General features: G+C 41.9%; 1 protein-coding gene across 2 annotated transcripts in view; it reads left to right on the top strand.

Moving 5' to 3' along the window:
• Nucleotides 1-26,752, top strand: part of INSC (INSC spindle orientation adaptor protein) — a 275,844-nt gene that overhangs the window by 236,966 nt on the left and 12,126 nt on the right. For both annotated transcript variants that reach the window (XM_090032621.1, XM_090032620.1), the window contains 2 exons: nucleotides 1,239-1,417; nucleotides 23,717-23,783. In XM_090032621.1, coding sequence (XP_089888747.1) covers nucleotides 1,239-1,417; nucleotides 23,717-23,783 — 246 coding nt within the window. The remainder of the gene's footprint in view (nucleotides 1-1,238; nucleotides 1,418-23,716; nucleotides 23,784-26,752) is intronic.

Raw genomic sequence — 26,752 nt, 5'->3', positions numbered from 1 at the left:
TCAGTCACCAATTTCCTTGTATATTAGAGGGCTTGATGATATATAAGTAATTGAATTGCTTTTTTAATAAGCTTAATTTTTAAAACACTTGGAAATCAGATTGCCAGTGACTCAGACATTAGTTAAAATAAATGTGTACAGGAATTAAGACACCTACAAGTGATGATGATAATAGCTGTGCTTAAGAAAACTGCACACAACTTTTTTTTTAAAGAGAACTGAAAAAGAAATAAACTATACAGAATGATTTTGATTTTAAAGAAGAAGGTTTAGAGATAGTGAGATAGTATCACCACCATGGACCAATTCACTTTGTTCATCCGAAAACTTTATTTTCTTTTAGTTAGGGCGTGTCCGGCGAGCACACATGTGAGGTTTGCGGCTCTGCAAACCTCACACGGTGAACGTACAACTGTGTGCCATGCTGCAAATTTGCAATGCGGTGCTAAATTTGGTACTGGTATGTTCCAGTATCAAAAAAGCCCACCCCACCACAAAAAGCAGCGTGGCGCATGCAGCAGCAGCATGGACCACCAGAAATGGAACCTGGCGGTTCAGAGCTACCTGTGGGTGCTGGCCATGCTCCATGTAGCTAGATTAGTGCCACTGTTGCCCCAGAAGGCCCTCAGGACCCCAAGTAAGAGTGCTGGTTCCAGCACAGGCACTGGCTCCAGCCTTCCCTACCCCACTGAGGACAATTTAGTGTGCGCCAGACTGCATGTGCAGGGGTGTGCCATGGGGCACAAAGCAGACACACAAATATGTGCTGCTGCCATTTGTATTGCAGCAAATGCACGCTCCTGCATGTGGGGATGTGCCCATGAGATTTATTTTGAGCATCATCCAGATCAGTAGCAGACCAGGTCATTATTAAGTGAATGATCAAAAAGACAAACTCTAGACTTATTTTACCATCTTTACCTGCTTTAGTTCATCATAATGCTGAAACTCTCTTGGAAATTCCTTCTATTCATAATGAATATAAAGCACTATGAAAAAGTAAAAGGCTCTATCATTGCTAAATATTATTATGCTCATGATAATTCTCTTTGCTTTTTGCCGTTTTGTCTAGACTCTTTGCTGTTGTGATGTTAGTCACAAAAACTAAAATTCCTAATTTACATTGACAAAAGGGAAAATTTTCATGCAACTTCAGAACATTATTTAACTCATGCATGAAGCTTTTCAGATTGGAAGAGTGAATGATTTCTTTTAATCAATATTTTCTGCATTTCTAGAATTGTGCCAAGAGGCCTCATCTGGTGAAGTTTTCCTCTTAGCTTCGGCGGCACTTGCCAATATTACATTTTTTGACACAATGGCTTGTGAGATGCTGCTTCAGTTGAATGCTATGAAGATTCTTCTTGCAGCTTGTTCAGAAAGGCAAATAGTGGATACCCCATATTCTCGAGATCAGGTGAGTTGTTTCTGAACAAGTTATAATGTTCATTAGGCCCATAGCAAGCAGTGACAGTCACTTATAGTTGAAGTGGCGCAACAGTTTCAGTTCTTATCTCTAGTTTTTTTACATGCTTCGGATTTAATTTGGCCCATATTTTCCATGCATGGTCTCTGCCCAAATACACTTGCTTTCTTCTATGTATGTTTGTGTCTTTTAAACCTGAGTGATATTTAACATGGCTCTTTGATATTTAACATGGCTCTTACCAAAACCACATATAACCACTGGAATCAAATATAAAACCAAGTTTTATATTTGGAGGTATGTATTTTAGTTCTCACAGGGGTCAGAAGTCTTTGTCTGGGATGGAACGTACTTAAATTTAAGAAAATTATGATTGTTAGAAAATTCTGTAAAGCTTCCTTAAGCTCACAGGCTGGTGTTTAGACATAGATGATCTTTGTATCTGTGTGTAGCTAGTTATGACTACAATCCTCAAGCATATTGCAGCTATAAATAGCTACACACAGATGCAAAGATCATCTAGTCCTGACTAAACTTCTGTTTAAAAATTTGGGGTGACATACTGCCAAACTGTTACTACTGTCACCCAGCCCAAGGGCATGCTTGAACATATCAGGCAGGATAAAACAGGAGTGCAGTGTTTGCTAGCTAACTTTTTTGGTAGAATGGTTCCTAAGGAGATACTCTGATGAAGGAGATTATCACTGAGGCTGCGATAACTTGTGCCCAGGGCCCTTTCTGTCCTCAGCTGTCTCCTAGAGTTAGAGACAGTGAGGCAAAAATGTTATAAAATAGAAAATGTTACCTCCTTCTGTGCAACACACTGTCTTGGCCATGGTGTTTAGTTCATATAATTCTTTAGGCTCGTTCTCTATTTTTTCATATTCTCTGTCATTTTTGGTAACTTTTTTCTCTATGAAAGCAAGCCTAATTTTTCTTCCTTTGAATTCTATGGTAAATTTACATTTCTTTTTTAATTTGGATTTGTAATTTGTTTTATGGTTCACTTTTGGAGCAAGAAGTGCTTCTTTAGAGTAGCATGAGAGCTGCTAAAATACCATATTTTCTAGCATCCAACAAAAACCTTTTTTCCAAAAAACAGTTGCTAGAAATTGGACTTGTGCATTATGTATAAAGAAATATGAGTTTATGGTACATAAGGTTCACATGTATGTAATCCACAGGGAGCAGAACAGTGAACAACTGCTTCTACTCATTTACTTACTACAAGAAAAGATTTTTTCCCCTTTATTCTGCCTTTTGTAAATAGGGCACAGATTTTATTCTGGGGTGTGAGTATGTGAGAAAGCATAGTAAATGATTTATTATATCAGCCAATTGGCTGTCTCAATCTCCTGAAGTTTCCTAGCCTGTCTTGCAGGATATTTTGTTAATTAAAGTAACAGGAAACTTCTGACTGGAAGATTTTTCCACAAAATGGAGGAATTTAGCCCACAGTAATGAGGAAGAGCCAGGAAGCAAAGCGATGATGCTCAAGAAGGGTTGGTATGTAGATAGGAATGAGATGGTGTCTGGTTTCATTGTTATTTTTACCAATATAGCAGTAGATTTTGTAATTAAAGATCATCCTGCTGCCTGCATGCTTCTGTGTGGTGCCCAGTGTGCAGTTGAATGCTGTTGGCCTTAACTTAAAAAAATGTGAGTGCTGCTGGCCAAGAAGTTTTAGGAACATGAAAATCCTTTTAATGTTTATTTTTATAGGACTTGAGGACTTATACTGTGGTTACTCTGTGCTGCTTTCTGGGTATTCAGGGCTCATTATTTCCCTTCATCACAGTACTGTAGCCAGTTCTGGCAGTTCTGGGCTGTTTCACCCTTTCTATAAGGAAAACCTAGGAGAGACTAAGTGGCTAACCCTTGATAAAGTTCTTATGATGGTGGGTTCATCGCAGTTATTCTGCTGAAGACCCTATCACTGCATCTCACAAATCATGCAGCAGAGCCATCCCTGAAATTATGGTGACCCCAGAGATATGAGCCCTTAAGGAATTGGGAGAGAACTGGGCCACCTACATGATGACTTTCTGCCATTGTGTGGGCTCTCTTCCTTTTCAGCCATTTCTCCCTGATATTTGTAGCTTTCTTCAGCCATAGATTCTGAACAAGATTTGATTCAAGAAGTTACTTACAGTGGTGATGGTTATAACATTGCAGAAAGGTGAATGTGTACCTGTATTTTGTCTACTTTGGTAGCTAGTGTGTTGTTTGGAATGTGTGCCCAGTTGCTGTGGTGATCAGAAAATAGATGCCATTACAAAAATATAAACATATTATCTGTTTGTAAAGGTATTACGCTATTGATATATGGATTTTGAAAACTCTTCATTTAATTTGGTTTTTAAACACATAATATATCAGATAACTTATTTGGATATTCCATCTATTTGCCAGGTAGTCAGTGGATGTGGTTCCATAATAATGGTTATGCATATGAGAGTTAATAGTGGTTTGGAAAACAATTCATGGAGTGTCTTTTTTTAAAATTTGCTATTGCCACTAAGCCTGTTTTTAATGGACAAATATTCTTTTTGGAAGATCAAGTCATCTCTGTCAATAAAATAGATGGTTTAGTAATGCTAGAGTCAAAATATAGCCTATGTTTAAGTGATTAAAGAAGCAATGATATAGGAATAGCATTTATATTAAAAGAGTCACTTTGCCATAAGTAAATCAGAGATAATCTAATTGCAATAAAGTACTATACAGTAGTTCCTCAAACATAATGCCGGTGGCTTCCAAAAGGTAGATACATTTAAATAAAGCAATCTTTCTAATAGAGGTCTACCCACTATCTACAATTGCGTTACTCTTGTGGTGTCACTCTTGATTTTTTTTATTATTATTATTTCCTGTAGTGGACTCAAAGAAGATCAATAGAATACCTTAGACCAGTGGGGGCTAACCTTTTTGCCAAGTGTTCCACAAATTAGCCCTGCAACTTCCCAGAGTGCAACTCTGGTCCCTTTCCAATATCTATCCTATTGTTCTGCTTTCTGCTCCCTACTCTGTGCTTTGTTTTCTTCTTCCTACCCTATGTGTTACTGTGCTGTCTGCCCCTTCCCTGATCTGCTGCATGCCACACAGAGAGGCTGCCCATGCCTAAGGCTGGCAACCCCTGCTGTAGAGGAAGGAAGGATGGTTACTTTTCTTGTGGCCAAATATCTGAAGTATGGAGCTCTGAGTGCTATCTCTATCTTGTGCCAAACACCTGTTATGAACAAATTACTTAGGTGACCTTGGGCAATTACTTATGTGACCTTGTAACATTCCTGTACCTCAGCATCTCCATCTAGAACACTCTTGCAAGAAAGCTGTTATTGCTCAGTGTGAATCTCCTCCAGTGACAAAAAACTAATAGACAAATCCAAGTCAGTCAACTAAATGGGATTTAAGTAAAGCTTAAATGCCTTTGTCACAAAATGTCGTCCAAATCAACCCCTCTTGAGTAGGCACCAGATCTACAGATAGTGACACGAGGGCAACAAACTGTGGCCCTGCCCTGTGCTGTCACTGTGCTGGGATCCAAGCCCTGGTCCTGGCTCCCTCCTGCCTGTCCTGCTCCTGAACACTGCTTCCCACATGCCTGTGGCCCCATTCCATCTGCCTACCTGACCGTGGCCTGCCCATGGGCCCCTTGCTGGTCTGCTCAACTGAGCATGACTCTGCCCACTCTGTCTGGTGCCTTCAGCAGTGCCTGTGGGGTGGACAGTTTGGGGTGCCTAGGCATCAGGGCTGGATCCATTGGAGTCAGCAGCACTGGCATCAGTAGCTAGAAGAAGCCCCCAGTGCTGGGGCTTCTGGGAAGCTGAGTTCAGTTGCTGCGCTGCCTCAGGCCTAGGGGTGGCAGGACCAGCTGTACCATGGCCCAGGCTGCCCCCTGTACCTGGCTAGGAGGCCAGATAGAATCCCTTGGTGGACCAGATCCAGCCCATGGGCCAGGGGAGCTTGGCAGTTGTTGTGGCACAAGTGGGCTGTGGAGTTTTATAGCATGTGGGGTAGAGTCAGGGGGGAAGGGTCAGGAAGAAAAAGGTTGAGAACCCCTGGCCGAGAGGGCACACAGCCCTTGTTAAAGAGAATTAATATGAGGATGCCTGCATTTTAAGTGCAAATAACATGGAACCTCACCCTTATGTTTCTGCACTTCCTCAGAAGCATCTTAGTCTGATTGCTAGCCTTTGACATCTTACATAGGCACCATTGGGCCTGAAGAGACTTAATCCATGAAGTGGATATGTTCAGAGCATGGCTAATTCACGCTGACAGCATTGAGCAGAAATGAAAACACCCATGGAAAAAGCAGAAGTCTCACGCTGTGGCCCAATTATGAGATCATGATCTCAGATTGGAAATCCTGGGTTCTAGTCCTGCTCCCAGGAGTGTTTATACATTTTATAATAGATAGTTATTGAAAACCCCCCCAGAAATTACCTTGGTATCGGGGATGCTACCATAACCAGTTAGGTACCTGCCTTTCTGGCACACTGGTACCAAGTGGCGGAAGGCAGCTAGCGTGCAGTTCTCAGTAAGGGCCTTATTACACCTTATGGTGTGAAGTTGATCAATGTGAGTGCTAGTTTGGAGCAGTTGCACCCTTTGTCTAGAAACCTTCTCTGACTGTCCCCTACCTGCACAGCGGTGACTTGCCACTAGAGGCCTGGTGATCAGGAGGAGGATTAGGAGCTGTAGCTGTGAGTTGCCACAGGAAAGTTAGTGAGGCAGGACAGACTTCTATTCCTGCTCTATAGGCAGGGTTGCAAAGGATCCTGGGATACTGGAGGACTTCAAGTTGGGCAGCACATACATACATACATGGGGAGTAGCAATGCCTTAATGGAACAGAATCTGCATAATGCACATCAGAGATAATCCTGTCCTGGAGTGGTATAACTTTGAGGAGCATAACAACGCTTAAAACCACTTTCAAGTGTTAATGTTCAGACAACCCAGGAGTTGAGAGCTCCAGGAGTTGCCCAAAATTACTGTGTTACAAAGCCCTAAGGTATCAGAGTTTATATACACACTGTGTCTAATGCTTCCAATTGGGTAGCTGTGCCTAAAATTTGTGAATCTTTCTGTAGATGCTAATTCTCCCATTCCCTGTATATCCAAAGTGCCTCCCCCTCACTACTTGGATTATTCATTTGCAGCAAGCAAATCAATTTGAAGCAGATTTTAGGTGTGCTAAAGTCTAAGTAGAAACATCTCCAAGGCTGATGTGGATCTGGCCCTAAATCAGTGGTTCCCAACCTTGGATTGCAACCCAAATGAGGGTCGCGGGGGCAATGCCAGCAGCACTGCACACAAAAGATGAGCCACACAGCGTGCCAGGAGCTCTCCCACGCCCGCCCCAGGCCGCCGCCGCCGCATTCCACTCCCAGCAGTGGGTTGCGGCAAAAAAAGGCTGGGGACCACTGCCCTAAATGAATGAAATCCTACTATAGAGTGGGATATTGGGCACCTATTTATGACCTAGAGAAATTGTATCTCTCCAAAACACTTCCAGAAGTAACCATCTAAAATCCTTCTCTCTCCTCATCCCTGTGTCAAAATCACAGAAGCTGTGAAAGATATGATATAAAGCTTAGGAGGAAGAGAAAGAAACTACTGCACATTTCAGTAATGAAAGTCAGAATAAGAGACCTTGTGTGACTTGACCTATCACTTTATATCAGCGGTGGACATCACTGAGCACTCACTTTTTGTGTTAGTACTTGTATCAGTGACTATTTTCTGAATATTAGATTTCTTTGTGCTTAGGGACCTCAATCTCCTCTGGTCAGAAAAGACTGGCATTCTTCTGAGTTTGTGGACTACATGCATCACATTGCCTTCATAGACCTTTAGCACAGCCAGAAACAGGCTTTAATTAAAAGACTGTCTCACTCAGGGACTCCTCTATTGTTGACATCTTCCTATTCTGTATATCAAGATAAAAATCTGAAATATGTTAAGAAAAATGTTCCCTCTGAATTCCCACTTGTCTCATCTCCTCAGTGTTGCTAATGTTCTCACCTTTCCTGTGAAGTTGTGGTGCTGTATCTAACAGCTTTTGGTCTTCTGTGATCCAGCGGGACATGGAATTAATGTGCAGTGAACATGACTGTTTTAATGCAGCTGTATCAATGTTTGTCTGGTTTAAATCTTTGTGAGTCATATTTCAAAAAGTCCATGAGATGAGATCCTTTGAGTCAGTCATAGAAACTCATGAATGATCAAGTCATTCTTTCTGCTTTTCCATATCATCCATCTGCCTTTTCCATTTTTTGTAACTTCTTGTTGGAGAAGCTGTTGAATTTAAAGTCATATGCTATTCTTCTCAGCATTTGGCTTTGAAGTCATTGACCCTTTTTCCTTAAGATTTGAGATCCTTCTGTTTCTTTGAGACAGCCCTAAAAAAATTATGCTGCATTTTATCAATAATTTTAGGGAGAGGAGAGCAAAGAATGTTTATGATCCAGGCATTTGGGTTGAATTTTGAAAGACTTAAAGAAGTTAGGTGGCTAATTCCAAGTGGAAACTCAACGGCAGTTGGATGCCTAACTCTGTTACTCTCTTTTTTAAAGTCCCAAATTTAAAATTAAATTACTGCAATGGATTTTTCCTTTTTCAGGCAGAATGTCTAGAATATCACTTAGTTCATTCCTTTCTGCTAATTCTTTATCCTCTAGGTTCTTCTCAGTATCATTAAGTTTGTAGCATTTTTGCCTTTGCTGTCCAGATATGCCCATATTTGGATGCCAATATTTAGCCCACCATATGTTTGCCTGAGAATTAGGTATGGGGGACTTGAGATGAAATTTGAGCAATGACTGATTCCATCCATAGTGGGCAGGGAGTCAAACAGAATGGCATAAAATTATGAAGATAAAACAAGTTAAAATCCTTATATGGGAGAAAAAACCAAGTTCATGAAGACTTTGTCCACGCCCAGTTGGTAGTGTTCTCTTCCTGAAGAGGAGATGAGGGCTACCAACTCTGCTGACCTTATCAGTGTCTTAGTAGGGTCTTGGTTTGTACAGGAGGAGAAATATCTCTTTATCCTGCTAAAGCTCCACTTCCAGTCTTCTTCAAAGGGACCAGGGGTAAGAGAAAAGAGCTCTTACCTGGCTTAAGGCCACCTATGCTAATATATTTTGGACTAAGTCACTTGCAGTGTCACACAGAAGGCCAGTGTCAGGAGCAGAACCCACTTATGATGGTCACAAGTGTGATTTCAGGCAGGTATCCTATTGTTTCCTATTCCTTTTCTGATCCAAGACAGTGATGGAGGCAATCCTTGTCTCAGTGTTTCAACTGTGTAAAAGTCCAGGCACATGATCTGCCATGCTGTCTGGGAGCTATTATCTTTTCATACCACTGACCACGGACTAATGTACTCTAACCCTAGATACAAGATCACCTGAGGTGATTAAAGGTATGCACAACATGTTTCTTAAACTGTTTTTCTGTTAATATCCAATCCTGTGAAAGAACTGCTAATTGATCTGTTGATTGAGTTTCCTCTGCCCAAGATATTTCAGATATGCACTGTGGCTGCATAATATAATATATTAAGGACTACTAGGTCCTATTTCACTTTATATGCCCAAGTGGCATTTATACAGGAAATCCTCACTATTTGCAGCTTCAAATATTCATAAATGCCGAACCCCTATCTTAAATACACTTACAGGAACTCCCCGGGGGCTCCTGCCACCGCTGCCAGGCTCCCACTACAGCCAGCACAACCATGCCCCCCACTGGCCGCCAGGGGCACTGCATTCATGACGTTCATGAACACAGTGCTGTATTCGCAGATTTTGCCATTTGTGGGGATCTCCAGAACAGATCCCCCACAAATAGCGAGGGTCGCCTGTACAGTTTGCAGTGCTATTTTGGCTTCTGAATTCTGGTGCGTGTACCAGAAACAAAATGGAGGTGGAAGGACAGAGTATCCCATGTTTTAGTCCAATAGCTTAATGAACAGGCTTCTCACACAGGAAATAGGAGGCCCAGGTCACATGGTAGGCATTATTCAGCCCTTTTCTTGACGCTGGCCCACTGGACAGCTGAGAGAGGGAGACGGTCCCTGTAGAGCCGGGAGGGTGAGAGTTTGTGTAGCCACATAGCTATTAAGATGAATGTTGCTCTGCATGGGAGAGATCCCTTGATTCTAGCCTTGTCCTTCCTCCCAACATGGCAGAAATTGCAATGGTGCTCTGTGTCTGTTTTGTGCAGTGACTAGTAAATTCAACATCCGGTGGCTCAGCTTCAAGAGGACTTGAAAGTACCTAACCTGTGGCCTGATGGTTGGAGCATGGTGCTGGTAAATAGACATAGGTTTGATATCGCTTAGGGGTGAGGTCTGGAACAGGGGTCAGCAACATTTTTTGGCAGAATGCCAAAAACACCTACAACCTTGACTTGTAAGATATTGGCATGCCAGGAACAGATAGTGGGGAAGCTGCGAGGGGCCCAATCTTTGTGACAGTGCAGCTTCAGCCCTTTCCTCACCATCCACCCCAAAGTAAATGTGTCAAGCAAATTGCCTTCATGTGCCACACTCTGGCACCCATGCTGGGGGTTGCCTATCTCTGGTCTAGAACTTGGGCCTTATACTTCCTGGGTGAGTGTCCTAATCATTAAGTTATTGTGTTAAAGCACAGGATGATTCTTTTCCTCTTCCTAGTCCTCTGGCAACCAGCACCCACTAACTGGGTTTTTGCTTGGCTACAATTTTGGCACTTATGCACATAGCTGGGGGAGTATACAGCTCTACCTGCCTGGCTAGCATGTTCAGTAGCTGTGTAGGTGCTCATGTGTTCATACTGTATGTAGAGTAGGATCAAAAACTGTGTGTAAGTGCCAAAAGCATCACTTACATGGCTGGATAAGTATCCTTTGGGCACATAAAGTGAAATAGGATCTAGCCATAAGTGTCCTGATGTAGTTCTGGCACTTACCTTAGTAACTGGACTGGCATTAATGAAACCAATTCATATGCCTATTATAATAAGTAGTGAGGTAATTCCTGAGGCTTTAACAAAGACAGAGATGATAAACTGCATAATTAAATTCCACAAAATACTTAGGAAATTAAACAAGAAATGTCGGTTGCCAGTAACAGATATAAAAATAAGAACAAGGCCACAAGCCATAAAAACTACTTTGCATGAACTCTAGCAGGACCATTTATATTACTGGTATCCTAATTAGTTTTCTACAAAAGACCATAATAAGATCCTCAAAGAATGTGCCACTTCCTTTTCTATACATCTCTGCATTTATATACCAAATTAGATTCTTTCAACACTGACAAGAAAATGTATGCAATTTTTTTTGGCCATGTGGCAGGGCACTGTAGGTGCTTGCCACCTTATGGGCCTGAAGCTAGCAGCCGGCAGGTGCCTGATGAGGGCAGCCATTCTGGATCTAGGGCTGCCCATATAAACAGCATTTTTGCTGCAGGGGGGCCAGGCAACAACATTGCCTGGCTGTAGGGCTGCTGGCATCATCTGGAGGTAGGGGAGGAGCTGTAGGGGTTGGTCAGAAGGCTCCAGGTCCTGGGCATAACCTAAAACTGCACCCTGCTGGGAGTGGGTGGTCCAGTGGGGCTCTCAGTGGTGCAGGAGCCCCCAGCCCTCACCTTTGGGTGAGTTTGTGTACCATTGGAGGTAGTTGTGGGATGCAAGCCCTGAGGAGAAGAGTGGGGCCAGGCATGGCTGTGGCCACCTGAGCCCTGCATGATCCTGAGAGGGAAAGTTGGGGGCGAATTTGCATACCATCAGAGGTAGTTGGGGCCAGGCATGGCTGTGGCCACCTGAGCCCACCGGGGAGCAAACCCCTCCCGGTGGCCCCGAGTAAGGGGGTGGTATGTAGCCCCAAGTGAGGGGCAGGGTTGTGGAGCCCCAATGAGGGGGTAGCCCCAGTGAAGGGGGCTGAGATCTGTAGCCCCATGTGAGGGGCAGTGTGGTAGCCCAAGTGAGGGGGCAGAGTTGTGGAGCCCCAGGGAGGGGATATCCCCAAGTAAGGGGAATAGATCTGGTAGCCCCAAGTGAGGGGGGGAGATGTGGATCCCCAAGCAAGGGGAGTAGGCCCAGAAAGTCTTCAGATGCTTGAGGCCGAGGTTTAGGCCAGAGGCCAAGTTAATGGGGGCTCAGCCCCAGAGTGAGAGAGGCAAGTCTTGACCCTGGTAAGTCCTCCACTGCTGGGAGGCCACGTGTGGGTCAAATGTAAGATCTGAAGTAGCACCATGACCTGCTGTCCCGGGGGGGAGTGAGAGTCCCCTGTGAGACCCCGGGGCACCAGTCATGGTGTGAGGTACCCCAGCTCCCCACATTCAGGAAGGTGGACCTGGAGTGAAAGGAGCTAGTGAGGCTGGGAGTAGAGTGCCCCTCGACTGGTCCATGCTGGGGCCAGGACCAAGAAGGTCAAAAGGGCCAGGCGCCCACCATGAGGGGCACCCAGAGTTGTGGGCCTGACCTTTGAGGTGAGGCCAGGGCTTGTGTACGGCCAAAGGTCCCAAGTGGGGACCATGCCTGCGAGGGGAGCCAGCTACAAGGAGCTCGGCAGCCAAATGAAGGTGGCGTAGGCCACCTGAGCAGAGGGATCAAAGGAGGGTCCTGCCAGGAGGATTCTGGAGCCTAGTGTGGGGCTGGTGTGACTGTTAACATCTGGATGCCATCTGCAAGGCCAGGGCCACAGTGTAGGGGTGGTACAGAGCTGCAGACACCCCCCTTATATTGGGGTGCAAGAAAAAATGGGCAGCCTCCTGTCTTATTTAACAATGTATTAATTTTCCAACAAGTTGTGGTGGGTGAGACAGATGGGTGGCAGGTGGGGGGCCAGTGACAGCTGGCCTGAGAGAAGCCCATTTCACCACAGGCCACTTCTGATGTTTCAAGCATAGGCAATGTAACTGCATGAAATTCAGTCATGACAAGCATGGTGAGGTCAATATTGCAAATATTTAAACTTCAGGGGTCAGATACTAAAGGCATGTGTAGATGAAATGGGGGCCCTAAATTGAAGCAGTGGGTTTTAAAAAACACCGCTTCAATTTAGGGCTGATTAACCCCCCCGACTTGTGCACACACCCTGCTGGTTTACCTGCCTCTGGTGGGGAGGGGAGGACAAGTGGCCAGGAGGCAGAGTGGTCCCTTGGCTGCAGCAGGGCTGGTGCTTCCCTTCACAGCAGCAGTGCCTCCACCCCCCCAGGCAGCGCCCACCTGTAGGCACCCAACTCAGGTGGTCCCAGGGGACACCGCAGCTGCAGAGGGAAGCACTGGGCTCCTGCACAGCTCAGGCAGGCAGGCTCTGGGGGGGTGGGTCTGCAGGCAGGGGGCGCAGAGATCAGGCTCACCACTTTTCTTGGGCAGAGCCTGCTTTCCTGGGCTGCTGTCAGGCTGCCTGCAGGGTTTCGCAGAGAGCTGTGGAGCTGTACAGAGCCCAGTGCTTTGCTCCATGACTGTAGGGGCAGCAAACTAAAACTCCTTGAAGGAGTTTTAATTTGTTGCTCCCCAAATCATTTAAGGTGCATTATGACACTGAATTTCCTACAGCAGCTGGAATTAATGTGCAATATGCTGTTGAGTTGTGCAAACACCTACACCATTCAAGCGGTACAAAAGCATTCAGCTTGCTTTAAAGTGTCATGCACACACGCCTCTCATTTTATCTACACACCACCTTTAATACAAAAGCCCTAACTCAGATAATTTTTCCATTCAGTCTAAATGCTGGTGCTGTACCTTGGGGTTGGATGTAATGTAAGGTAACAAAGGCAAGAAACGCCAATATATGGGACACCACACAGTGAATCAAAACACTGGGAGTGAAGTCCTAGTGCAATTGAAATCAATACATGTCACTGTTTTCAGTGGGACCAGGATTTAGCTGTTAGGGTCTGTTCCTGGCAGGCATTCATTCTGGGCAAGTTAGCATTTGGGCTATTTAACATGTAAATTTAGAATGAGACAAACAGTATTTGTCCATTATGTAAAGTGTCTCTGGAAGAGAAGTATTATATCAGCACTGCTTATTGCAGTTTTTGTTCTCCATCTCAGCCTGCTGGATTCTCAACTGTTGGGCTGATGCAGACAATGAGGCTATATGTTCACCAGAAATGATGCAAAGGATATGCTGTATGCTTCATATTGTGGCCAAGTCATGATATAGTCCATGATATGTAATGAAATAAGAGAACTTGGCCCTGCAAATACTATGAATTAAAGAAAGGCAAGGATTTGAAAATATGCAGAAGCTGTGAATAAGAGAAAGCATCTCCACCCTGCCATAGGTTAGAGGTTTATTTTGCTTTAATTCCTCATTTTGAACACCATAGCTTCCAGAATACCCCTTGTAGCTATCTGGGGCCATGTTGTGGAAGAAGCCCTGCGTTTCCTCTCATACCTCTTGCTCTTTATTAGTCCTGTGTAAATGAATAATTGAAGATGCCAACATGTGCCTGCAACTGCTTCTGCCCACTACAAACAAACTACTAAACAAAATCATACATACATTTGGGTACCACTGCTTCCCTCTCCGAGAGAAAAACAGGTTCACATCCAAATATGCCCTACTGCTCCACACAGAACTGAATTTTCTTCCTGTATATCAGACTTACCATAGGCAATTCCCTCTTATTTTAGAAGTTTTTTTAGTATAGATGTTGCACCTAATATATTTGCCCCTTAAAGCTGATGATTTTACAGCAATACTTGCTTTCAGATAGTAACTTGAAAAAAACATTATTGCTGCCTCCAGGTGGTATAATTTGATGAAGGTAGGATGTTTTTATTTTACATTTAAAACAGGGAAATTTAACAAGACTCCATGTTGCATCTTATAAGTTGCCAGACTTTAGTTGATTCATTTAAGTGAAATACTATGCACACTCATAATATATAGTAGAAAAATTAATTTTACTTAGCAGTGAATCAGGCTTAAAGGAATCATTAACTAAGAAGATCAGCAATTCCATATTGATCTACTCTGCCACTCAGTTAAATGACTTGGTAATTCTTATTTTGAGTTTTTAACTTATGTTAGTAGTATCAAGAATAATTTATCAAGCATTGTGACTTTGTTCCTAACAAAGAGTCCATAGTATCTCATTGCACCTGTCACACCCCATCTATTGGCAGGCCTTGGATCCCAAAAATGTGGAAACTGACCTTCATGTGGAAATCGCAAATGGAAAAGGAGATTGTTTACACAGAAATGTCTCTCAATTGACTTTCATTGTCTGGCCCCTCTCTCCTTTTTATTTTCCCATCTCTTTTTCCAGATAGCTTTTCAGTACTTATGATAACAGGAACTTCTGGATAATCTTTAGGCTCCTTTGGGAGAGCGTATTTTCCCAAGCAGTAAACAGACTTTCTGTTCTTTTGATGCACTTGGAGTTTGTGATGAAGACTTTCACTGTACGTTGACATTTAACATGTAAATGGAATGTTTTTTTTGGGATTTGCTACAATGTATACATCATACGATACCTTCATTTCTAATTAAGAATGTACTAAATTAACTTTTGTTGTCTAAATCTGGACATGCTATTCTAAGTTTTTGTGATTTTGTTTCTTAGCAATAGAACTTGGTTAAGCTGATTATTTTCATTTAAGAGAAATATTTTAAGGACAATTATCGTGTTTCTTAAATTTTAGTCAATCTTTTCTGTATAGAAGACTGATTTTCCTATAAGCTTTTGGCTTCTGTTTTGGGCCATCCACAGAACCAAATGTTATTGTAATTCCAGATGGTCATCAAGGCAGGATCATCCCTATCCTATCCAAATCATCCTATAGAAATCCACTGCCTAATGTATTAGCAAAATTACATGGTCAACACTAATACCACGTGAGACATAACAGGCTAATCTACCACAGGTAAAACAGAAGGACTGCATTGGTCAATGTCCTGTTGCCGTAAAGACTGTTGATATACTGCTACAGTCTGACTATGGGGTAAAATTCCTTCCTGTCCCCAAATATGGTGATAGGTCTGAACCTGTGTGAAGGGGCAAGATCCTTTAGCCAGGAAACTCTGGATTTAGGTTCCAGCAAGAGCCCTGCTACACCCAAGTCAAAATCCCCAGCCTTGGCAGCCAACACCCAGTGCTTCTGATACAAAAAGCAGCAAGAGGGGGAAAAATTCCTTCCCAGCCCCATGTGGCAAGCAGCAAAGCCTAGAATAACTGATAGCTGCTTCTAGATCATCCCTTACTAATGTTTACTCAGCTTCTCTTGAACAAATTTAAGTAGATGTTTGTAAGAAGTAGGCTTTTTTTTCCCTTGAATTGAGAAATCCTTTTTTACAAAGCAGAGAAAGCAGGTTGTTTTTACTTTCAGTGGGATATCATCACTAATGATACAAACACAATTAATATTAAACCCATAATTAATTAGAAAATGTTAAGAATCATAGAACAAAGATTACAAGGCCATAAGGGAAATTCATAGTGCCCGAGCAAGGAACTAACATAAGAGGGATGGCGGTGAGGAGGGGAATGCAAGTAGGTTACAGAAATACAATGTTAGCCATCTAAGCCTGGGGGTGGGAGGTGGGGTTGGGGAAGGGGAGGGAGGGGTTCACAACATTGAGAAAGAAAAGAAGATAGATACAAACAAATCTGTACAGGGTCCACAATGGTGGAGGGGGTGAGTTGAACAAAGAAGTCACTCAGTCCACGGGGTCCTATCGTGGGAGTTTCTTGTGGGGTGGAGTAGAATAGTATGTGTTTGAGAATAGCTCTCAGAGTACATCAGGTGCAGAGGGGGTTTTGGGGGGGTCTTCTGGGTCCGGTCCAGTGGTGGTCAGTCTGGTGGGGTTGGTGTACTGATGCTGGACTAACTAAATCAGAGATGCATACCATAATCATAAACAGTGGGTTTATTTCCAAAGATGCTGCTCTTTTCTGTATCTATGTCATTCTTGTAACTTAGGTGGTTTCCATTACATTTTGTATTTTGAATTTTATAAAGCCAATGTAATTATCAGACTAGCAATATGATGTTATGGCAACAGTTGTGAAGATACAAAACATCAATGTAATACTTTAAACTGTATTAGAATTAAGTAGAAGAGACTTCCCAGAGAGTTAAAAAAAATAAAAATACAACCACTGCAGACCTGACTCTAACAAATTGGTTTAGCGGCTGATTGTCTAAAGCCCTTGACTTTGAGTGGATTTACGAGTGCTCAGCACCTCAGAAAATTAGCTCTTAGGTCTCATTTTGGCAAAGCACTTTACATAGTTTAAGCATGTGAAGGATCCCATTGGAGTCAACAGGACTATCTGTGTATTAAGTGCTTTGATAGATCAGGAGGAGTTTAGCATATAGTCTGCTCTGAAAAGCGTCTCTGCTAAAATGGCCTGGTGGAGTTTCATATTTCTAGTGTCACACTGATTCCATAGGAAAATTATGCATGAAATAAACCTGGGCAGAGAGGAAAATGTGGCATAAAATGTGAATGAAGGCTGGGTATTCTTTAAGTACTGTTTATGACACAACGAAAAAGTTTTGATTCCATCATCAAGAAAGAAGACAACTTTGGCTGAAAGCCCTTCCTGGCTCATTGGCAAACTGAATGCAGCAATTAGAAATAAAAAGCAATATATAGCAACAAAAACCAGTGTCTTTCTGAAAGATAACGCTTTAGTGAAGCATAAGTTTCAGGCTTAAAAAAGGGGTAACTGAGTGAAATGTAAGGTGTTGAGATGCTTATCTGGAAGTTGAGAAGCTGATCCAAACTATATCCTAGCCTGTTTGGTTTAAAAACATAGAATTCTCTTGAGAACAATTTTCACTGGAAATTTTTTGTGTCTCTACAATTGAAACATCAGAAAAATAGTCTCTCTCAAGGTATTTGTCACACACACGCACACATGCATTTTTGTATAGTTCAAGAAAGCCTGCTTCAGGATAGTAGATTAGTTTTAAAGAATTGGTGAAGTTGGATGAAATTAGGAATTTAAATCTTGGGGAATGTAGGGACAAGACTATAACAAGTTTCCCCCTTCCCTGATCCTTAGGCTTTCATAGGGTCATTTCACTCCCTCAAAAGAAGTTAAAGTAGAGGTGCAGAGATAAGCATGAGGATTGTTCTATATTTCATTCCTGGGAAAATTCCTGCCAGACAAAGATCACTGCTGTGGAGTACAGGAAGCCATGAATATGTCCCTGCATATGGGGTAAAATCAGGTGGTAAAGAAGATGCTGGGAAGACAGTAGTGTAGGATTATTTTCTTAAATTTCTTTCCCAATAAATACAAAGACAGTTTTATGGCACATTGTTTGCACTCAGGCCAGTACAAGTGGAGAACAATGCGAGGTACCTTTTCATACTGGTTACAGTTTAATTGAGAGGGTGGTCTTTGGAATTACCACCCCACTGTTATGATAGTGATATACTCTAAAAACACATGAAGTCTGATTCCAAATTTCACTTGAAATTTGCCTGCCAAAATCTTTCTTGCATTGTACCCATGGAAGCTGCAGGGCACTGTTTCTATTCCTACCCTCCCACAGGTTTTATACTGTGCTACTCTTTTTAGATTTCATCCCCTCAATCCTAGATAATAATTTTTCCACTTCTAAAATACTCAAAAATTGTAATTGATTTTTCTCTTTACCTGGATATATAGAAATTGTCTTTTACATTTTTCCCCATGGGATATGAATCGTGAGAGAATTTGACACAGAATAATTTTTCCTGAGCCAATTTGAGAGAGAAAAAGTCCTTTCTTCCACTTCTGCTAGTTAATTTTATTGCATGTTACTGTAAAAGCCATGCTGAATCAAATACTCTGTGGGTGATCTATAAATTAATGAGAACATTAATCATTTGGACTTCCAGCTGCTGTTGCAACAGATTTTCAGGTGTAAAGTTTTTGACCTGTTATCTACCAAAAATGGTTTTGGTGCTAGTGAAAACTGGTAAATTATCCAAAGTTCATACAGAATGCTACCTACCTTTGGAAACTAAGAATGAGAATGTCCTGAGAATGTAAGTATGCAGATTTTTATTCACCAAAGATCTAGTGTGTGAGCACCAGTTCTACAAGCTTCTGTACTATTTTCCATTAGTGTGACTCTCTTCATGTCTGCAAAAAGCATCACTAGGAGTAAGACTCTTTTGCAGTAATAGTCACAACCCTTTTAGGAGATTGGTAATAGAGGGTTTCAGCTGTTATTGATGATGCTGGGAATTCATGTGATATGGCCACCTGATGGTTGAAAACTGAACTGAACTCACAGACTCACCCAACAGAGGCCACTGGTTAGCCATCAGGCAGAAACTACGGTGAATCATACCTGACGGGGGATTTTAACTAGTGACGACAAGATGAAAAGCTCTATATTTCATTATCAACCTCATTAGCAGTTCAGTCTCTCCCATCAAAAGATAATTTAAATAGGTTCATAAAAATGTGGTTTGCTTTTAGCATTGGTTTTATTCTAAAACTAATAAACAAAGAGGGCATCCTGCACCTGAATTCCTCCCCCCGCACACTTGACATAGCTGCATTTATGGATAGTGGAGTGGGCCAAAATGCAGGATTTAAAGGAAATGTTTTTAAAACTTTGGTGTGTCTATTTAATACAAAAATGGACATTTAAAAACATCCTTATGACCTGCAAGCTTCCCAGATCCTAAAGCTGTTCAGTGAAATTGGCATTCATATTAATATCACACCTGAAGTTTCATCGCAGAGTTAGAGACCACAGGAGTCTGTCCCTGGACTTCTACTGGTTCTTAGTCCCAGATCTTTGACAGGGAGCTGTGAAACTCTGAGGCTAAGTACAGAGTCAAAAAGCCTATGGCTAAATCGGTTCAATCTTCACAGGTTAGTCTAAGCTACATAGACTGAACTCATAAGTAAGTGAACAGACATTCACTTTTGATTCCATAAATGCAGCCAGATGCCTGCAGTGGCCCAGGCCAGAAGCCAGGAGGCACTGGAGTATACCTTCCTTCTCAGCTAGAGCAGACAACTTCAGCCAAGGCTAGCTTGCTCACCCTGTGAGGGGGGATTTGCAGGGGAGGTGCAAAGCATCCTAGGATGCTGGGGGATGGTGAGTTAACTTGAATCTTGAGGGTGTCTTGGGCAGAAGTTAAATAAACCAATTTAACCTAAATCAGTTCAGTTTGATATTATATCCATCCAGGTTTATCATAAACTGATTTCAGCCATTTTGAAAGGGGCTTATGTACAGTGAATTTCTGTGCTACAGAATTGTGCTACAGATTTGAACTGGTTTCTGATCATTCATACTCATTTATGTATAATTTCTGTTCCTAGCCTGGAAGTCCTAGCTTTGCCTTAAGCTCTCAAGTTTTCAGGTTCCCAGGATTTTCAGTCCACATAGCAGAGAGCTTGGAACCTGTGGTGTGGCTGGCTGCCCACAAGCCATGGAATCTGGAATCCTCTGATCCATGACTCTGGGGTAGACTTTCTTATGTGTGTACTGCAAATCTGTGGATCCTGGAGTCCTGTCAAGTGAACTGTCAGAGTTGGAGACCCTGGACTTTTGAGGTTCTGAACTGTGGAGCACCTTTGAGAGATGTACCCGGAGGTCCCAGAATCCTTGGCCTTTGTGACAATTTGCTTTACGAGTGTTCCCACAAGCACTGTACTCTAGAATTAGGGAGTCTCTAACCTTGGAAAAGTTTTGGAATCCTATCTTAAATACAGCAAAAGTTCTTTGAACTGAAGATGTTTCAACTGAAACAGGTTGGATTGAATAAATCAGCAAGTTCTGTTGTAGAATTTCTGTTCACCTCAAACTGATAGCTTTCCTGGAGGTACTGCATTTAAGGAATGACACTATAGTAATGGAAATCCTGACTGTCTTGAGCAGTGACGTTACCAAATGTGGTGGTCTTATACTTCTACAGTATTGGCAGGGAGAGAGAATTTGGCCTGAATTCCCTCTTCATTGGTATCCCAGTCAGATGATACTGAGTTCTCTGTGCTGCTGAAAGATCCAGACAGATAGTAAGAATCATAAACAGTAGCCAGTATTGATCTTAACTGCTTGAATTTTAATACTTTTTCAAGATGCTACTTGTAAAAATAAGTATTTAGTCTAGCAACTAGGTCTAGTGAAACTTTTAAAATTGTCATACTTACTACCTAGCCTTTATTGGTAGAAAAAGAGGATGCCACAGAGGATTTTTCCATTTTTTCCCTCAAAACAATGAGAACTTGCTTGACTTTATGCATAGGTTTGTGATTTTACCTGGAGAGTTCATCTTTTATTTGTTCTTGGACTTTGGCTTGCATTGAAGAATCACTTTGTTATTTCATAGACATTAGGGCTGGAAGGGACCTCGGGAGATCATATACATCTTGATTCCCGAAAACAGTACATACTAAGCTAGTAGCCCTGGGACAGGTGTACAAGCATAAGTACGAGTATTGTTCTAGTTAATCCTTTTTGTAAGTATAAAGTTATTTACGTCTTAAAAAGGTATGAAGCATTTTTTTCCACTACAAAAGTTCTGCTTGCTTTGAGTGAAAATAATCAGTAGCTCTTGTGGTTTCAGGTCCCAGTTAAATTCTCAAAATAAATAGGACATAGGTGATGTATAGGCCTTGTATACACCACACTGCATAAGGTAAATTTAACTTTTTGTGGCCAGTACACAAAATATATCCTACATATATCCATGAAATATGGAGTATTGTTATAGTCAAGGAAAGCAGAAATGTTTTGAATCTCAATGCATCTGTCATTCAAACAGTTTGTAGCATTGAAAGATACACAGAGTATTTTTATATATAAAATGAGTATCTTAATGAGTATTTTTATATATAAAATACTTATTAGATAAAATAACTTGAAGCAGTGAAATAATTGGCACGTATTCAAATTGTGCTTAATTGAATTCTTTATCTATCGCTTAGAGTGCCACATGGGGTACACATTCTGCACAGAGGAAGTAATTTTCATTAACAGGATATAATTTAGAATGAAAAAAACCATATACACTGTGCCTGAAACTCTGTTAATAATTAATATGGAATAAATACATAGACATAGACTGAGTTTCCATTTTTCTACCTGTCACTCTTTAGAGCTTCATCAATTCATTTGCATCCTAAGTAAGTGTATTTATTCAGAGAGATGACACTATAACACTGGTTTGGAAAGTGGAAGACCTTTATGTCACAGCATCAGAAATGATTCTTGTTATGATAATGATAATGTATGATCAAAATGAATAGTGATTTGCTGTTATGTTTGCTTACATAACAACAGGAAGTTTGTTGATTTGTGAATACATATCTTCCAAATTAAAGCTGCTAGCCAAATATCTTCTTTCATTATTGCTCAAATAGATCAACAGCAGCAAACTAGAATAAAGAGAAAGACAAGAATGTTTTATTAAAATTATTTCTTTTCAATTTGTTTTGAACATTAACATAGGAATAGTTGTTCAGAATCCCCTTGCATCCTTATAGTAATAATACATTGTATTATATATATATATATATATAATATATACTTTGTATATATAGGGAGCAGGGAGTGTGAAGGTTAAAATACATGTGGTGCATGTCTATATGTGCTATTAGCATGCAGCAATAAACTCCAGCACATACAGAGCTGCATTTTATTGCTCCTGGACACTGTGTTTACACGTGCACCTGGGACCACAGCACGTTGAGATGGGCTGGAGAAGCCCTGGCTGGCAGGGGGTTTAGGAGGTCAGCCTGCCAGCCTGGTGCTGCTCTGACCATGCCTAACTTGCTGTGGAGGGGATGGCTGGGATACAAGGGTGTTCCAGTGTGGGGCTAGTCAGCAGATGGTCCCTGAATGGAAGCACCCTCATGGCCTCAGCCAGCTGCATCAGAATCTACACATGCGGTGTTGTGGAGTAAAAAACTCTGCAGCAGAACAGTACTTGTATTTACAAGTACTACCCTGCTGCAGAGTTAATTAGTTTCTTGTGGCCTAATAGGGGTGCATATGGAGATGTGAGATGTTTACTGTGGAGCTAATTAATCTACTCTGCAATAAACATCTGGTGTAGATGCACCTACGAATGACTTAACATCTAGCACTGGTAAGTATATCAGAGAAAGCCATATGGTCCAGTAAGCAGAGTTTTGGATTCAGAGCCAGGAGCTAAAGAGTTCTAATCTATTTTGTGCTTATAGTCCACCATGGGTGTCTGTACACAAGTATGGAGGCTGCTCAATTAATCGACTCTGGTGAAGCGTGGCAATCTCTGCACTCCAGCAGCCTCTTGCATCTCATCAGTGTCCCTGTGCTTCAAAATGGCAGTGGGGCACTTGAATTAAAGCTCGTCTAGCAAGCTTTAGTTCAAGCGCCTCTGTCAACATTTTGAAGTACAGGGATGCTGATACACCAGACACTGTTGCACTTTAATTAGAGGGGCTCTTGGAAACACTTTAATTAAAGTGCTACCCTCCTCACTCCTGGGGTATGTATAAAAGTGCCCCATATGCCCTTCTACAAATTTCTTAGGACCTGACTCTGAGAAGGACTGAGTATCAAAAACTGTTTTTCTTTCATTTTTCTTCTACAGCTGTAAAATTTGACTGTGGCCCCAGGTTTAGGAGACAGCTTAAGAATGTGGGCACTTTAAATCCATTCTTATTCGGGATATCACTTCAGCATATGTATACACCTTAATGACTTCAGTAGGATTTAAGGAGGTATTTAGGTGCTGTTCTGAATAGACAAGCTGTTCTGAAGTAGAATACAGGATAACAACCTTACAGAAAAGTCAGGATAATAATTCCATGTTAGTACTGTAATGTGAAAATGAAAAGTAATGGGTAAGGCATGCTATCATTTGGATATGCATTAAGTGCCAAATCCGGAAGTGCTTAACCCTTACTCAATAAGGTTTCTCAGAATTTGAGAATGGACGCATAATCATTTCTCCCTAAGTGAAGACTTTTAGGGTCCGAATTCACAGTGTCTCTATAGCCCCTTTATGCTAATTTAACAACATAATAGGATTATAAGGCGGGGGCACCTAATCATTTAAGAAATCCTCTGATTGGTGGAACTGCCTTTTTATAAGTCTACATGCACAGCCAGGGAAAAGGAGACCTACCTAGAGTGACACTCATTCTCTCTCCTTTCCAATGAAACTGGCTTTAAATGACAGCCTCCAAGGGTACTCTTTTACTCTATTTATGCTAGTTATTCACTTGAATATATAAGACTGTTAAATATATAATATATATATATAACATTTCCAGATAGTAACACTACCTTTTATGCTCTCTTCTATTTTTTATTACAGGTTGTAACAATATTAGCAAACATGTCTGTCCTGGACCAATGTGCTTCAGAAATAATTCAAGGAAATGGTAGGCATTTAAGATGTGTTGAATACTGCATATTTGTATGTATGTACTTGTGTAGATAGATAGAATGCAGGTAGGAGAAAAGATGACAGCTTCAGTTAATTACACTCCAACATGATTTAAGGGGGGCAAATTAATTGGTTTGCCATCATTTGTAGTGAAACCTGTGCCTGCTGGCTAACACAAGTCGGTATAGTACGAAAAATGAGAACTTAGAATGCCTCTGTATTTGAAATATGTTGCCATTGTGCAATATGGTATAGAACACTTTAAATGTGTGTCTGTCATGCTGAGTTAATATTTGTAGCTCACATCATGACACCCAGATTGGTAACTTTTGTTTTTGTAAATGAAGAGTTTTAAGAAGACCTGTGATTTCTGTAAAATGGAATGTGTCATCTACATCTGTTATTAATGAGTATAGAATAAATACATAAACCTATACTACATATGTGTCTACGTATACATCTACATATTGAGGTAGGTGGAGTGCATGCTGCATTTTAAGTTGTTCCAGCCAAACTGTACAATATTATTTAATTAAGACATAATTGATCATACATTTATAAAACAGCTCCAATAAATTTAGGTGGAAAAATCAGGTAGCTGTTGCAGGTAGTAGTAGTCAGCAAAGTCATGATAATATTCCTATGTATAAGGACAAAGTTGACATTGAGCTGTTTTTTGTGGAGGCATGTGGTAACAATTCTATGGCTTACACTGGAAAGTGGGCTTTCCTCTTAAAGTATGTGGTTGTTCAGTGTGAAGTTTTACACTGGCTTAGGGCATGTCCACATCATGTTAGACTGTGCTAGGGAACTCTGTTTTTTTTTTAAAAATGTCCTACTCACTCACTCCTGCTCTATGTATTATGTCTGCCAAAAAGTCTTTGTGGAGACATCATTAGAGCAGCACCTGGGCACAAGACAAGACAATATATGGCCACATGGCATTGAGCCTTATGAGGCTACTGAACACCCTTCTTCTTTCCCACTTGAGCATAGATGGATTTATGCCTTGTTTACACTATTGTAAATCAGAAGCAGCTCCATGGAAGTCAATGGCATTATATAAATCCAAGAAGAATATGATAGGAGTGTCAAGCTCAGTGAGAGTTCAGAGTCATTAGTAACTGCTAGGATTGGGTTCCTATTGCCAGTGACAATGAATCATGCAGTGGTTTGGGCATGTAGCTGTATGTCCCCTAGGTGTGTGCAAAACTGGCAGTATTCAATTTGGATTTGGATTTGGCCTGACTTGGGGGACAGTGATTTGATTCGCTGAGTGGATCCCTGTACTGATTCGATTCGGCTGAAACTGAAGATTTGGAGAATCAGTGATTCAGCCATAGACACAGCTTTATATGTTTTTTCTACATACCTTGAGGTACCAGGTGTGGCTTGTGAATGCTGAGATGGTGGGGCAGATGGAGTGTCCCACGGGAGTGCAGGGGGGTCTGCCGCTGAGCGCATGGGGGGACCCCTGTGCTCCCATGGGACACTCCATCCACCTCACCATCTCAGCGTTCACAAGCCGCACCTGGTATCTTTAGGTATGTAGAAAAAACATATAAAGTTGTGTCTATGGCCGAATCATCAAATCTCTCTGAATCTCTCTGAATCGATTCAGAGGCTTCCAATTCAATTCGGAGAGATTAACAGGTCTCCTGATTTGATTTTGATTTGGAGATTTGGCCGCTGAATCTCCTCTAAATCAAATCAGCGACCGAAGCTTTGCACAGCCCTACTGTCCACTATAAGCTAGGTGTGGCTATGCCAGATTTGGACCCAGGCCCTCAAGTGTTAACAAGCTAGTGTGATGTAGCACTCTCTCTTAGCCAATGAGAAGATATAAGTGATCATTTTGGTGTTGGCACATATCCATGTAAAACACACAAAGGGCCTTGTGAGGGCCTTGTTATACATTAATTTTAGATGCCTCCTGGAGCTCTTAACTCCTGGATTGCTCACACATTAACACCTGAAACTATTTTTAAGCACACTTTAGGCAGCTCAAAGTTACATCACTGCAGGGCATGTTTATCTCTGATCCGTGTTACCCAGCTCATGTTCCATTAATGTGTGGTGACTCCCTACAGATGAGCCACCCAGATTACTGTCCCCCAACATCCCAGGATGGAGTGTCCCCTCCCCCACCTTCCTATTTTTTATAGACAAACTTTCTACCCCCTAAATTCTAGGGCCCAGGGGTGGTTCTGGCACCAAGCCAACCCCCCTCTCCTGCCCCAGGGGTGTGACCTTCTCACCTCAAAGGGTGCAACCCTTTGCAAAGAGCCTGCAGAGCAGATGCCAGCTATCCAGGTTGCAGGTCTAGAGGGGGTGGGAGGTGAACAAGGTAGGGGGCTGGATAAAGTCCCTGTGACCTGGGGCTTCCTTCCCAGGTCAGGAGTAGCAGCTCCTCCAAAAGCACCTTCCTTCACCACTCCCACCTCTCAGCCACCCTGGGAAGCATGACCACCCCCTTCCCCGCCACACCAATCCCAAATCCCAGTTTATTAAAACATGTGACCTCCTTTAATTTACTTCCTTTTTATTTCTCTTAAATTCTTTTTTTACTTGTTCTATTTTATCCTTAAATGACTGACTGACTTCATTTCACCACCCTTGTCCCACCCCCATTTTCCTTCCACCTCCCATTTCATTTCCCACCCCCATCCCATTCAAATTTGAGCTAGTGCTTACACAGATCAACATCTGAGCAGCTCAAAGTGAAATAAGTAAGAAAGTTCTTGCACATTAATTTATGTAGCTCCTAGAACTCATAACCCCTGGATTGCCAACATGCTAACTCATGCAACTAGTTTTAAGTATCCTTTAGGAGGCTTAGAAGTATGCCGCTCCAGGGCAGGTTTATCTCTGATCCATATTATCCAGTTCATGTTGCATCAACACGTAACCCCTGTAAGCGACATTTTAAACACCCCACTTGCCCCCCTCCCTTGCTGGCCCAGA

This window comes from Crocodylus siamensis, chromosome 2 (genome assembly GCF_052110815.1).
Source record: "Crocodylus siamensis isolate JL-2025a chromosome 2, ASM5211081v1, whole genome shotgun sequence".
NCBI classification, from domain to species: domain Eukaryota; kingdom Metazoa; phylum Chordata; order Crocodylia; family Crocodylidae; genus Crocodylus; species Crocodylus siamensis.
Note: the sequence above shows the minus strand (reverse complement) of the source record. Positions and strands in the feature narration are given on the sequence as shown.